The sequence below is a fragment of the Zingiber officinale genome, chromosome 5B (genome assembly GCF_018446385.1).
Source record: "Zingiber officinale cultivar Zhangliang chromosome 5B, Zo_v1.1, whole genome shotgun sequence".
In the NCBI taxonomy this organism is placed as follows: domain Eukaryota; kingdom Viridiplantae; phylum Streptophyta; class Magnoliopsida; order Zingiberales; family Zingiberaceae; genus Zingiber; species Zingiber officinale.
The window spans coordinates 1,188,690-1,202,424 of record NC_055995.1 but is presented as its reverse complement, the minus strand read 5'-3'; the positions used below and the strand labels follow the sequence as shown (position 1 = coordinate 1,202,424).

Below are 13,735 nucleotides of genomic sequence, written 5' to 3'. Positions count from 1 at the left end.
TCATTCCATCCTCCACAACTTTACTTTTCCACACTAAAACAACACATCTGAATGTGAAACTAGACGAGAATTATCTAGCAAATGGACGAGATGATTCTGGTGTGTCTCCTCCAATTTCAAATGAATTGATCTGGCTTGTGTCAATATCTTCACTGTGTTTGAACTTACTATTTAGGCGACCAGCTTCGAGTTCCAAGCTATCCTTCAGCTCAAGTATTACCTTCGTCATTGTTGGTCTCTGGCTGCCTGATGCTTGTGTGCACTGTTCTGCCAGCTCTTCGACCTTCCAAGCAGAATTGGCATCAAATTGTCCTCCAAGTCTTGGATCCATAATGGCATCTATAGGCTCATTGACAAGGATTGAAGTCACTCGTGGCATTATATGAGGCTTTCCTGAGCTGGGTACAAGAGGAAGTTGACCTGTTAGAAGTTCAAAAAGAAGCACCCCGAAACTGTATACATCACTCTTTGCAGTGAGCTGCAAAGTGTTGTGGTACCTAAACAGAGGATATCAATGAAATCAAATGAGCACTTTTTTATGCTATCATAATTCATGAGCCAAAAACATCTCTATAAACTTCAATGTGAGTATGTAAGGTGTATAGTAAGCAGTTTGCATCTTATAGAGAAGCTACAGACAGGAAATGAAAGCTGACCAAGATAAGCAAGGGGTTTAACTAAGCCAAGCAAGTGTAGATTGTAAAGATGGTTCACTCAAAGACAATGTGGTGGATGGCATCAGTATGCTTTGGGTGGAGCAGATATTATCAGAAGCTTATTTTAGGCTGGACAAAGAAATACGCATGTGGAAATCATGACTGTGCAGTTTTGTTCTTCTGAATAAATATTATATATTACATTGACATTGTTTCACAAGTAACACACAACTATGGAATTCAAACTCACTACAAAAGTTGGCACAAACTAGCCAGGACCAAGCATAGCAAACTGATGACTATAATTGGGGTTACCAATATCAGACATACAGGAATGTTGAAGTTGTGAAGCCTGAGAAGACAACTATTAGTAAAATAATTCTGGAAAAGTAATAAAAAAAAGGACAGTCCGGTGCATGAAGCTCCCGCTATGCAGTGTCCCAGGGAAGGATCATTGTACGTAGCCGTACCTTACTTTTTGTAAGAGACTATTTTTAGGATTCGAACCCGTGACCATTTTGGTCACAAAGCAACAACTTTCCGTTGCGTCAAGGCTCCCTTTCAATTTTGGAAAAGTAATGATGACACAAAATATCAATGGATGTAAAGTAGATAATCAGTTATCTTTTCTGATAATTTTGATCAAATAATTAATCTATTCACAAAAAGTACATGAAAAATAAGGTGAAATAAATGGTTAAGGATGCTTTTCTGAAATCTGAATAGCTAACTGTCAAAAATGATGTAATAGTAATTAAAATAATGGAAGAGAGTCTTGGATTGATCTCCAGTATCAATAGATAGCATTCAGGAAATAATGTTGTAAGGTATATAACTAACCACTTACCCCAAAACTATTTTTAGCACTTCTGCTTCATGTGTGAGTGAGGTTGTTGATCACTTGATTGACTCAATGCTAACATATGAATTGATTAGATTTCTTTTTTGGACACTCCCCCTTCATGTGTGCGTGGAATACTTGATTTAAATTTTTCTTTGAGATTTGGACCCATCAATTGTTTTTCTATACCATGTTAAATTGTTTGGCTTAGTACTTATTCTAAAGCTCAAATTATTAAACAATGGATCAATTTTTAAATTTATATTGTAAACCATTAAGGCATCCAACTTTTTTTACTTTGTTGGAAAGAACAAACTTTGAATTAAAATAGTTTGTTCATTTTGACTCATGGTTTACCAACCTTAATGGATTATATGTTTGACAATGAAATGGCAATTCAACAAAAATAAACAAGAGACTTGAAAACATACTCAGGATCAACATATCCCGGCGTTCCAACCACATTTGTAGATACATTAGTCTCATCATCACCTCTATACGCCTTGGACAATCCAAAGTCCGCTATCTTTGCCTCTAGATCTGGTCCCAAGAGAATGTTAGATGACTTTATATCTCTATGAATTATTGGTGGGTGACACTTATGATGCAAATACTCTAGCCCTGGATCATGTTGAACAGAGAGTTAACTGTTGGATGAAAGTTATTGTGGTAAGTCAGTGAGACATGCATAGTGCTTTCAGCCAAACCTTCTGCAGCTCCAATAGCAATTTTGAGTCGTTCACTCCAAGACAAGGCTCTACCAGCTTTACCTGTAATGGTCATTTGATGCAATACAAATGGCTAAGCAACTATTGAGGTGAATCAATGAGAATAATTGTCATATGATCAATCTTCAGTTTTACCATACCTATCTAAGATAATTAGATACAGTGGTTCTACATAGATTCTATTGACTAAACAAGAAGAATGTGACAATGATTATTGATGAGGGAATTAAATATATGAAAACTTATGACACAGTTTGCTACCTCTTCTAAAGGCTTACCCTATAGATACCCAAGGAACGATCTTTATCAAATTTTTGAGATAAGTTGGAAGTTTAAATATGAGAATACAACCCAATGTTGAAGCTTAGCTCACAGCTAATAACCACTATGTCAGATCTCTCTCTCTCTCTCTCTCTCTCTCCTTTGTTTAACAAAGAAACATGAATATTAGCTTCAAAGCGAGGAAACAAAAAAAAAATTGATCAACATAATGTACTTGCATGAATTATTTAGCAGTAATGCCATGGTTTCATTACCTCTCAAATGATCATGAAGGCTTCCATGATCCATATATTCATAAACAAGAGCCAGGCCTTCTCCATCAATGCAGTATCCAATCAATTCAACCAGGTTCATATGATGAATTCTTGTCAAATTCTGAACCTGCAGCACAACACAAAATAATATCCAACATGGTCTATGTAATTATGTGATATTAAATAAAAACAAGGTAAAGGACCCAGACATTTTAGATGCTATAGAAGTATAATTCTTAATTTGATTTTTTTTTTTCAAATACCATCGGTTCATTATAGAAAAAAATTATATTTTAATTATTTTCCATTTTTGCTTTATCTTCCTACTTTTTTAAAAAGAAAAGATTGTGTTAGGTGTTTTCTTATAATTCTGATGCGTTAAACCATTGGAGCAAAAGGTGATATTGCTCACTTTAAGCAGCCTAATATTATTGGCCCCACGGTAAGATACAAGCAGGTAAATAAATGGGGAATTTTGCCCTCGCAGAGCGACCATTTGCATGGTGAAGGTTAGACATCCAACGAGACATTTTGCACCTGCTGGGAATTGACCCCAAGACATATTGGAGCAAACACTCATGCAGGTACCAACTACGCCAATTTGTGGAGGCCTGATGCGTTAAACCACGAACTTTGTTCAAGTAGCAATATTAGTAATGTAGAAGAATCTTTCAGCCATGTTTATATAGAATATCTATAATAGAATACCGAAAGAACCTTTTTTCTTTTGAAGTATATGAACTATATGTTGAGCTCCACATGGTTCTCCCTAGAAAATATTAAGCTCGAGGAACCATGCCATCTTAAGTACCAAGTACACTATATGCATAAATTTCATCAGATCATCCATGCTCCAGTACATCTGATCTTTGATATTTAAAGTTTTGGAAACCTTAAATTAGTTACCTCAGCAACAAATTGCTTTTCCCCTTGTGGTGATGATTGAAAATGCAACTTGACAGCTACTTGCTTTCCAGTTTCCAAACAACCACGAAACACAACTCCAAATCCCCCTTTCCCAATGATCCTAGCAAAATTGTTAGTTATGTCAATCAACTGTGAGTATGGGAATCTCATAATATGAGGGTTTGTCTTCAGAGGATCAGGTTGTGGAGGATGAGGTGTATCGTATAGACTATTTTCTTCCTCAAGATGTCTTTTGCCAGGATCAGGGACTGAACCTGTATTGCAAACCGAGAGATAATGGCTACAACATATCAAAGCGTACAGATCTTGGAAAGGAATTAACATTGAAATTAAAGCATGTCACCCAGATTTACCTACCTGGATGACGTTTCCAAATGCACCACCAAACAAATACTACAACGATCATTAGCACAAAAGCCCCACCAATTACTGATATCACAATGATAATGGTATTATTATTGTGAGGATAAGATGGGCTTGGAGGAGGAACATTCTCAAATCTGGCATCAAGCAATTTAAGCAGAAAGAATCAGATTCAGAAACCAATTGAAGGAATACTCACTTATCTGCACTTAATATCATATGATAGATAACAAACAAGACTACTATGTAGTCCCCTTCTCATGTTTGTTTGCTTGAAAGAGGACTAGGCTAGTTCTTCAAGCACAAATCTGATTTGTGCACACATCTCAAAGAAGCCTTTTTTTTACTTTACAAAATCCCTAGGTGCTACCAAATAGTTATCTAGGTGCCACCAAATGATAATCAAGATGCCACTAAAATGTAAACAGTTATGTATTCTAAAATGGTGGGAGCTTCCAAGACAAATTAATTTTTTTTTCATTTGGAATTAGTGACACCTTGATAACTATTTGATGCCACTATGATAGCCATTTGGTGGCACCTAGAATCTTAGAAAATCATTTAGGGACATTTAGATAACTATTTAGTCACACCTAGGGGTTGTAAAGATATGTTCAAAATTTCAGCATTCTAACTTGGTGGCACCTTGATAGCTATTTGGTACTTCCTTGATGAGTATTTGGTGGCACCATGGCACCTAAATAACCATTTAGCAGGATCTAGAGTTTTTTTTTAAAAAAAATGCATTGAGATTTGTGCATGAGTATGCAAACAAATGTGACCGCGAGGCTTTTAATGTCTACAAAGAGACAAGGCACCCGTTCTTGCAGATACTTTTACAAATTAGAAATTTACATAGTTCTTGATCTGTTTAGACTTTAGACATAAAATGCACTGTGAAATTGCAAAACATCCCCCAAACAAAAGCAGTATTCCTTTCCTATTCAAAAAACTAGCATTGCTCATATGTTGATATTTGTTCCACCAACATAGCATCCATAAAGAACTGAAAATTATGGAAGCAAACTAGATTAAAAAAGGTTGATACTTTTCCAGGAAAAGATAGGTCAAAAAAGTGTCCGGATGAAAGGGATCTTAGTGTGAGTCTGGATGAAAGGGATCTTAAGACCTTCTGGAACTAACCTTGTTCAGGGGCAGATTTTTCCCTAATTTGTTTGTTTACAATAGTTTGCTTAATGGGGTTTTTTATTTGGAGGGATGGAAGGGGAGAGATGAAAAAATGAAGGTATAGGAAAGTGGAGGACAGAGAGCAAGAAACAGGATTCCTCGATCTTGTTTCTGACTGAAAGAAGACAACAGATATGAAAAAATTTAAAACAAAAATTGTTTGGTCAGTTGATTGGCTATGGTCTCTGGACTGATGGCAATCCAACTGGCCATGAGGTCCCTGAATTGATGTTTGGACAACAATTTGGGACCTGCTGGAAACAGACCTTGCCAACGGGACAGTAAAAATTTGTAGTTTTCGATTCTTTCCTTTCAAATAAACATAGTTAAAATATTTTCCTTCTCTCTTTCCCTCCTACCCCTGCCCTTGTGCCCTTTCACACAATTGCATAGGGCCTAAGCATTATATGAATCAGTATGAAAAAGGATTGGACCAGTCTATACCTTTTTTTGCTTCTGTGTTCCAAAGTTACAATTATATCAAGGCTATGATGATATTAAAGATACTATTTCTATGGTATAAGGAACTGTCCTAGTAGCTTTGTGCACATTGGAAAAGTTTTCTATATCAGGAAATATGAATGATGAAAAACATCCAATATACCTCTTCCTCCTCACCAAGTCATGTTTTTGTACCAATTACTAGGGTGACCTATATGTATTTTATCAGTTAGCTTTACGCAAGGCATATTACTAACAAAATCTAAATCAACTAACAATCTAAAATCATATTCTATTACACCAACTAAAGTTTTCTTGGATCTCTTGCTACTCTTTACACATTCACTTTAGTTGATTCTGTTCTAAGTATAGAGTCTATTTGTCACCTTTGAATATTTACGTATCATCTTAAAAAAACCATATACCTCTATATCTATTGGAACCACATCTAACTGCTGTATATTATCATCCTTTCTATTACTTCATTCATCAATCTTCATACATATTACAACTAAATAACTCAATATACCAATCCATAAAGTGCAATGAATTGCACTACCAGCTTAATTTTTTTTCCTTTTAGCCAAAGAGACATGCCTCACAAAGACCCCTATAACTTCTCTCCTTTTCAACCACTCATTTTATCCTATATATGATATCTTCATCAATATCTCATTCTTGCTGAATGATAGAGTCGCGTAGAAAAATTCATATTCATTCATCTTATTAATTCCTTTGATTCTTTTCTTATTAGTAAAATTAGCTTATATATTCAATCTTAGTTTTACTTGTTATTTTCTCCCCAATCAAGCTCTGAATTTAACTTATTTATACTCCCATTAATTAGCACAATAGAATTTGCAAATAAGATTCATTGTAGAAGTTTACCTTGAATATATGGTGAGTTCATCTAGAATACTAAAAGATAGGGACTTGAAATAGACCCATGATATTAACTTACAATTATAAGGAAAGCTTTAATCCCCTATAACTTATATGTCGATCTCCTCTTCTTCATCTTCCTTGAAGTGATTCCTCTATCTTTGGCCTAATCAGTGCCACCAAAACCATGTGTCGATATGTATGCTCGACATCAAAATAGTATTGTTCCAACCAATGATTGATACTCTTATTTGAAATGATATTTTAAACATTGGTCAAGTCTTTAACAGCATTTATGTGTCAATTCTCTCATGTTGCCAGATAATTACAAAGTATGCATTTCTTAGCCAAAGTAACAAGTGTGATTCAATTTTTAGAACATTGTCAAGTTATGAACTAAAAAATTCAACTTGCCACCCATTCCAAGAGGATAGTAAAGATAACCAGCAACTCTGATAAAGATTGTTTATAAATATATTTATCAATTACCATCTGTAAGCATGCTTTTTGTGACCGATCAATTGGGTTATAACTTGTATATCTGACAGCATTCCCTAATCAAACCAACAAATTCAATCCTATTTTTAACAATTGTAAAGTTGTGAACTAAAAAATTCAACTTGACAACCATTCCATTAAGATAATGAGAACCTAACTAAGTATTTCTTGTTGGGGTTGCAAGGTTGCAAACATAGTCCCATATTGGAAACACATGGGAAAGATCATGGGTTTATAAGAGAAAAGATATCTCCATTAGTATGAGGCCTTTTGGGGAGAGCCCAAGAGCAAAGCCATGAGGGCCTAGGCCCAAAGTGGACAATATCATGCTATTGTGGAGATATCTAAATTCTTTTCGATCCTACAAGTGGTATCAGAGCCCGGACTGCCAGAAGGTTTAACCGCCGACTGTGCACAAGAGCTATGGTCTGATTGAACCATGTGAGTACAATATTGACCTCGAACAAAGAAAGTGGGGGCTCCTATGTTCGGATCAAGAGGACCAGACACCAGGCAGGAAGTCCTAGTTGCGGCTAGGCAAGGAAAGTCCTAGTAGGTCGGGTGGACCGAGGGGCAGGAAGTCCTAGTTGCGGCTAGGCAAGGAAGTCCTAGTAGGTCAGGTAGACCGAGGGGCAGGAAGACCTGGTGGGTCGAGGATCGGACGTGGGAAGCCTATGGTCCTTTGTTTGAGGGGGAGATTGTTGGGGTTGCAAGGTTGCAAACATAGTCCCATATTGGAAACACATGGGAAAGATCATGGGTTTATAAGAGAAAAGATATCTCCATTGGTATGAGGCCTTTTGGGGAGAGCCCAAGAGCAAAGCCATGAGGGCCTAGGCCCAAAGTGGACAATATCATGCTATTGTGGAGATATCTAAATTCTTTTCGATCCTACATTTCTTACCCCAGTGTTCACTTGTGGATCTTCCTTTTGTAATGCAAATAAAAAAAAATGTAAAACAAATATGCTGTAACATCATATAATGAAGCTAAATTTTCCCAAAAACAAAGAAATCAGGGTGTAGCATGAATTTCATGCTCCAGGCAGTCCCAATTCATTGTCAAACTATGAAAAGGAGAATGAAAATATTTCATAGCCAGGTGGAGAGATAAGCTACTCACTTTCAGCAATACTACGATTCTACTCATGAATAGACATGATCATACTGATTCTGAATATTTATGTATATTTACTATTTCTTTATGGAAGTGGAAAAAATATAAATATGAGATACCAACAAGCACATGTCTAATGTGATACATGTTGCTGAAATCGTCATAGTTAAGCTGTCCATGTGCCATCTAACAAACGTCAACATGTTAATTTCTGCGTCCTAATAGGTGCCTTGCATTAAGAGAGAAATGAAATTTGCTTTGTAGAATTAATTAAATGAGTTAATAGTAGGAAGAAAGATTTCTTAAGAGAACATTGATGTCAAACTTCAACAGAAGGAATTATAGCAAACAGTTACATAATCTGTAGCAGCCCATCAGTCACTCTTCTACTAAGCAAAGGAGGTATTGTCTTATCAATGTTGGTTTGCATTAAATATCTAAGGAAAAAAAATCAAAGAAAATTAATAAATATATCAAGAAGAGATCTTGTGCCATTGATTCTTCTATTTGATAATAGATAGTAAATAAACCATTGGTGTAAGACTTACAGAACTTTAAGATGGGACAAGTTTCCTAACACATCAGGTATCATTCCTGTTAAGTTATTGTTAGATAGATCCCTGAAATTAACAACCAATTTGAGTTCCAAGTCATTCCTTGAACAAAGCAACCAAGGTACATGAAAAGTTCACATCTCTAACAATATCATATCAGTGCTCAACATATAATCAATCAACTTGGTGTAGGCTGCATAGACACGTGTAGCTCTCACACAATAGTGGTGGTCTAGTTATGGATCATGAACAAAAAAAAAGGTTGATGATAAGCATTATGGTCAAGATTGGCAACCTAGAATGACCAAATGGGAATGTGTACTATATACCATTGATGAAATGATTGTATATGTACCATTATGAACATTAAAGAATGATGAAATGATACTCTTTATTCTGTAAGATAATTTATGTAAGATGGACATAAGACGTAAGTGGAAAATTTCGTAAGAGAAGATAACAATAAATTGTGGAGTACTGGTTACGAAAATGAACTTTAATTGTAAAAAAAATTGTTAGTGGACAAAAATACAAAATATACAAGTATTGCAGAAAACTCAAAGTTGCATGCCTGAAGTTCAGAAGACACCAACCAATCCTACTATATAACCACAGTGTTTTCTATGTTAGTTCTAATTGTGAAAAAAAGAATAATACGATAATAGGACAAGACATTATAGGTAGATAGAATTATCTGTAAGCTTGGTGTTTCCAATAGCTGCACAAGATATGCGTTTTAAGTACTTAGTACTCAGAACCAAGACAATAATATAAGTATCCTTTAACAACAAACACAGAAAGGAAAGGACTTCCATGATTACTTTCATAGTCAAGGTGCAAGTATATAAATATATAATCAAGGTACTTATCATAAAGCATCAGCACTTACAGATAATTGATCGCTGAAAGCTCACTGAAGGAAGGGGATATTTCACCAGTCAGTTCACTAGAAGACAGATTTCTGCAAACAATCAAATTCATATTTTAAATTTAAATATTTGAGTATTTTAGAACAATCGTTGTTTTAATAATCTTTTTTTCTTCAGTGGATAACTCACACCGCTGTGATACTCGGAGGCTCTGAAATATAGCTACAATTCAAACCAGCCCATCTATATTCTACTGGTGAACAGGGATCACCTGTCCATTGCTTCTTCACTTTGTATTGAGCCTTGATGACATTAATGGCATCAACTAGTTATCAATAGCCAATAAACAAAGAAATTAATCAGCACATTGCATTAACTATTGTTTGTGAAGATCCATGCAAATTAAAAAAAAAAAACAAAGCAAGCATGACCACGACCCAATTAAGAAAGTAATAGAATAGATCTGAAAAGAAATTGTTAGTTTTTGTCTGAATAGCAAAGTCTTACATAGAAAACTAAAGAACATAACCAGCTGTAAATCTAATAGCAGACTATTTTGAACTCAGGCAGTTTTATGCCATCAACATATCCTATCATACACGCAAATTACTAATAGGATTGGCAGAAATTTATGCTCTAGTGGACAATTTTCTTAATTTCAAACTCATCTCCACTTAGAGAAATGAATGAAGTTACCAAGGAATCAGTTGGGTCCTACATAAAAGAAATGATCACGTGGTAAGTAACAAAATGAAACAACATAAAAAAAGAGAATGATTTAGTAAAAGTTTTCTAGAGCATCTGCAAAAATTATTACAATTGATGAATTCAGTTAAAGTAAGAAAAACTAAAAATTTTAGTTTTAATTCTGCCTTTAAAAGCTCAAACTGTCATAGTTTTTTCCTATTATCTATTTCATTGTTTTTTTTTAATGTTACAACCTTTGATATTTATCTCAAATTGTTAACATGTCTTATCTTTTTTTAATTACCTCCTTGACCACATAATTAAGCTAATTGAATTCAAATGGTTCAGGCCATGAATAGGACAACTAAATCAAGCACAGTTTTAATTATTTAGCTTTTAGGTTATTTTAATTTGTAAGAACGAAGTTTGAATATTCAAGAACTAAATTAACTTAATCAAATATCTAATGCCCACGTAGTTATCATGAATTTCAGCTAACCCTTTCATACATGTGAGTAGATATCTTGCCTTGGGACATCATCCATAGAATTAACAGGAATTTACTTAATTTTGTTTATTAGAAATATTATTTAATAATGTCGATGTAATTTAATATCTCAATCAGAATATGCATCCTCTTTTGTTTTTAACTCATTAAAGTTTTAATCTTTACTAACAAGGTATCCAACTAAAAATTCAACATTTTAAAATTTTCACAAAAGTTGAAACGCTTCGTGCCAATTCGTGTTTTATAATGTTGAAAAATTAATATGGTAAATAATATGCCGAAAAGACTCCACTTTTTTCCCGATAAAACCAAGAGCAAACACAAACAACGATTATTCTCTCTAAAAATAATGAACTAAGAGAATAAAAATATTAGGGAAGCAATTAGGCAACATTTGATTTACAAAAACAAGTTCGCAACTTCAAATTTTTCATAAGAAAAACGAAAATATGTTGCAGACAACGTACCATCTCTCTCATTGGTCGTCACGTTCTCGAGGTACATGGAGGAAAACACTTCCACGGCATTCAAGATAGGAGGCAGGTTGAAGCTGTCGTTGGGCTTAATATCCCACAGAAAGGTATAGTATTTGTTGAGGGGGGCGATGCTGCAGACGAATCCCGCCACAAGGTAGGGAGGGGGGTAGTCCGCTTCCCAGATCTCGCCGTTGAGAAAGATGTCGACGGCCCTGGACTGATTGGGGAGGAGGACGTCGAACTCGGAGAAGTATAAGTTGGTGTAGAACTGATTGTGTCGAAACCCGCTGCCGATGAAGTCCCAGAAGAATTCAATGTCCGTGACGCCGCCGACGCCGGAGGCGGTGACCGCCGTCTGCATGACGGCCACCGGAACCCCGTACTCGTCATTGGAGGCGTATTCGATTGGCTGAGTGGTGTTGATGTTGGTCCAATAAGGAGCATTCGTCAACTCTGTCCAGATGCGATCGGACGGGTCCGTCGGGTACCTAATTTAATTATGCAACCGCAACAACATCTCAAACCCACTTCAACGTTTTTTTTTTTTTACCATAATATTTACAAAATTGGTTAAAAAAATTTGTTTGTGACAATGCATTCCAACAACATTAAAATACACACGTAAAAATATTTTTTAAAAAAATTAAAACATTTCGTTCTATATTTTAAAAATATTAGTATAACAGCTACCAGAATAATTGACCTTAGTTAATCTAATTAGGAGGCACATGCGACAATCAATACAGAAATCTTTTACAAATACATCGTAATTAAGGATTGAATTTTAAATAACTGAGTGATAATCTGGATATCTTATTATGAGACTATAGCCCTAGAAATTACTCTAACCTAATAAAATTACTATATAAAATAATATTATTATATCAAAATATTTTTAATCAACTTAGTTAAAATTATTAAAATATTATTACTCTCTATGTATAAGGATTTGATATCCTACACATTCATGTTAGGCAACAACCAATATGGGCGCCTCCACGAATGAGAGGCGCCCACGTTGGTTGCCCGAGTAAAAAACCTCTATATATATATAAAGAAAGTTCAGGTTTTCCTTTTGGGTTATAGTGTTAAGATTTTAGAATTTAGGGGTTGAGTTATAATAGATTTAAGCTAATAAGATTTTCCTCTAGTATTCAAGCTTCTCTTTTGGATTATAGTGTTTAAGATAAATAATTTTAGGTGTTCACGAGGTATAATATATGTATTTGTAGATTTCGGATTTATGATTTAAAGATTTTTTTTATTTTAAAAAATTAAAATAAAATAAAGAATAGAGACGTTTGGATTAAATCCGGACACCTCGACCAAAATTTTAAAAAAAATAAAAAAAATAATAATTCAAGATGCCTGGATTAATTCCAGACACCCCGAATATACAGACATATATACTAACCTTATGGTTTGAGTTGCACCCAGGTTTAGCCTGGCGTAGACTTGAAGATAGAAGCTGCTATTAACTAGCTTGTACCAAGAGGTATTCATTGGTCTCAGTTCCAAAGACGATATGAAGGGGACTCCATTGCCGGTATTCACTAGGCAAATCGATACAGAATTGTTGGCCACCGCAACAATCAGAGCCTCTGCACTATATGTCAATGACTCGTTTTGTATGCTTATTGTCATCAACATGTTAACATCGATGTAAACATCGAATTCCAAAGGATTGGTAGTGTTAGCTTCGTGGAGTCCGTCATAGTTGCCGTATAAGAAGTTGGCGCGCACCAAGTACTTGTAATATTGCACTACCGGTCGCAACGTGTAGCAGCTTCGCGTGCTGTTGGGGAAGCTGCGCAAGGTGGCCTGTTGCTGCGGGTTGGAGTATAAGTAGGTCGAGTCAATGGTGTAATCTTTCCCCAAGTCTATGTAAGCTTCGTCGGAAACATAGGTTAAGCCGGTGGTGCTATCGACAAAGCTGGTGCCATTGCCGATTCCGCAATCGATGCTTATGAAAGACGAAGAATCTGTAGATGTTCATGTGAAAGATTTAGGACATTTCAAAAGTTAAAACGGTGTGTATATGTATCAATTTATTTATACCTGGAGGGCGGTGGCAATGAAGCCCGAGAACATTAATCAGTAGAATTTGCAGGAGAAGCCAAAACCAGTAGTAGCTTGAGCCTGATCTCTTCTCCATTGCCTGCTTCTCCAACTGAATTTTGAGCTGTGATTTGGATGATGCAGAGATTTATAGAGCAAGTTGATTAAAATTTTATGATGTTGTATTATAAATACTACAAAATAGTGAAACAAATTATATAAAATGATTAAACTCTTCATTTGACTTTGATTTTATTTATTAACCTAGAACTGATCTCATGAAAACACAATAATGACAATAATAAGAAGAAGAAAAGGAGTTGAAAACATGATTAATTGTTAAGTGTTGTGCAATGAATTTACTGAAACTTTTCTAGATATTTTAATCTGTTGGTAGCAAGTTACAT

At 35.2% G+C, this 13,735-nt stretch overlaps 1 protein-coding gene across 1 annotated transcript; it reads right to left on the bottom strand.

Annotated features, from left to right (window-relative positions):
- LOC121987963 (probable LRR receptor-like serine/threonine-protein kinase At1g05700) lies at window positions 1-13,425 on the bottom strand. The gene is made up of 11 exons (XM_042541664.1): window positions 13,329-13,425; window positions 12,685-13,252; window positions 11,262-11,758; window positions 9,789-9,924; window positions 9,620-9,691; window positions 4,046-4,188; window positions 3,668-3,942; window positions 2,762-2,888; window positions 2,205-2,267; window positions 1,929-2,118; window positions 1-497 (listed from the first exon to the last, which is right to left on the bottom strand). The coding sequence occupies exons 1-11, from the start codon at window positions 13,423-13,425 to the stop codon at window positions 71-73; spliced, it is 2,595 nt and encodes an 864-aa protein (XP_042397598.1). The 3' UTR covers window positions 1-70.
- Between the last annotated feature and the right edge of the window lie 310 nt (window positions 13,426-13,735).

What these genes read in the sequence shown, in the direction of transcription:
- LOC121987963 (XM_042541664.1), bottom strand. Translation starts at nt 13,425, where the DNA reads ATGGAGAAGAGATCAGGCTCAAGCTACTACTGGTTTTGGCTTCTCCTG. An exon ending in TCATTGCCACCGCCCTCCAG is followed by an intron (nt 13,253 to 13,328) that starts GTATAAATAAAT and finishes GAACATCTACAG; the next exon opens with ATTCTTCGTCTTTCATAAGC. An exon ending in CCTTCATGATCATTTGAGAG is followed by an intron (nt 2,268 to 2,761) that starts GTAATGAAACCA and finishes TGACCATTACAG; the next exon opens with GTAAAGCTGGTAGAGCCTTG.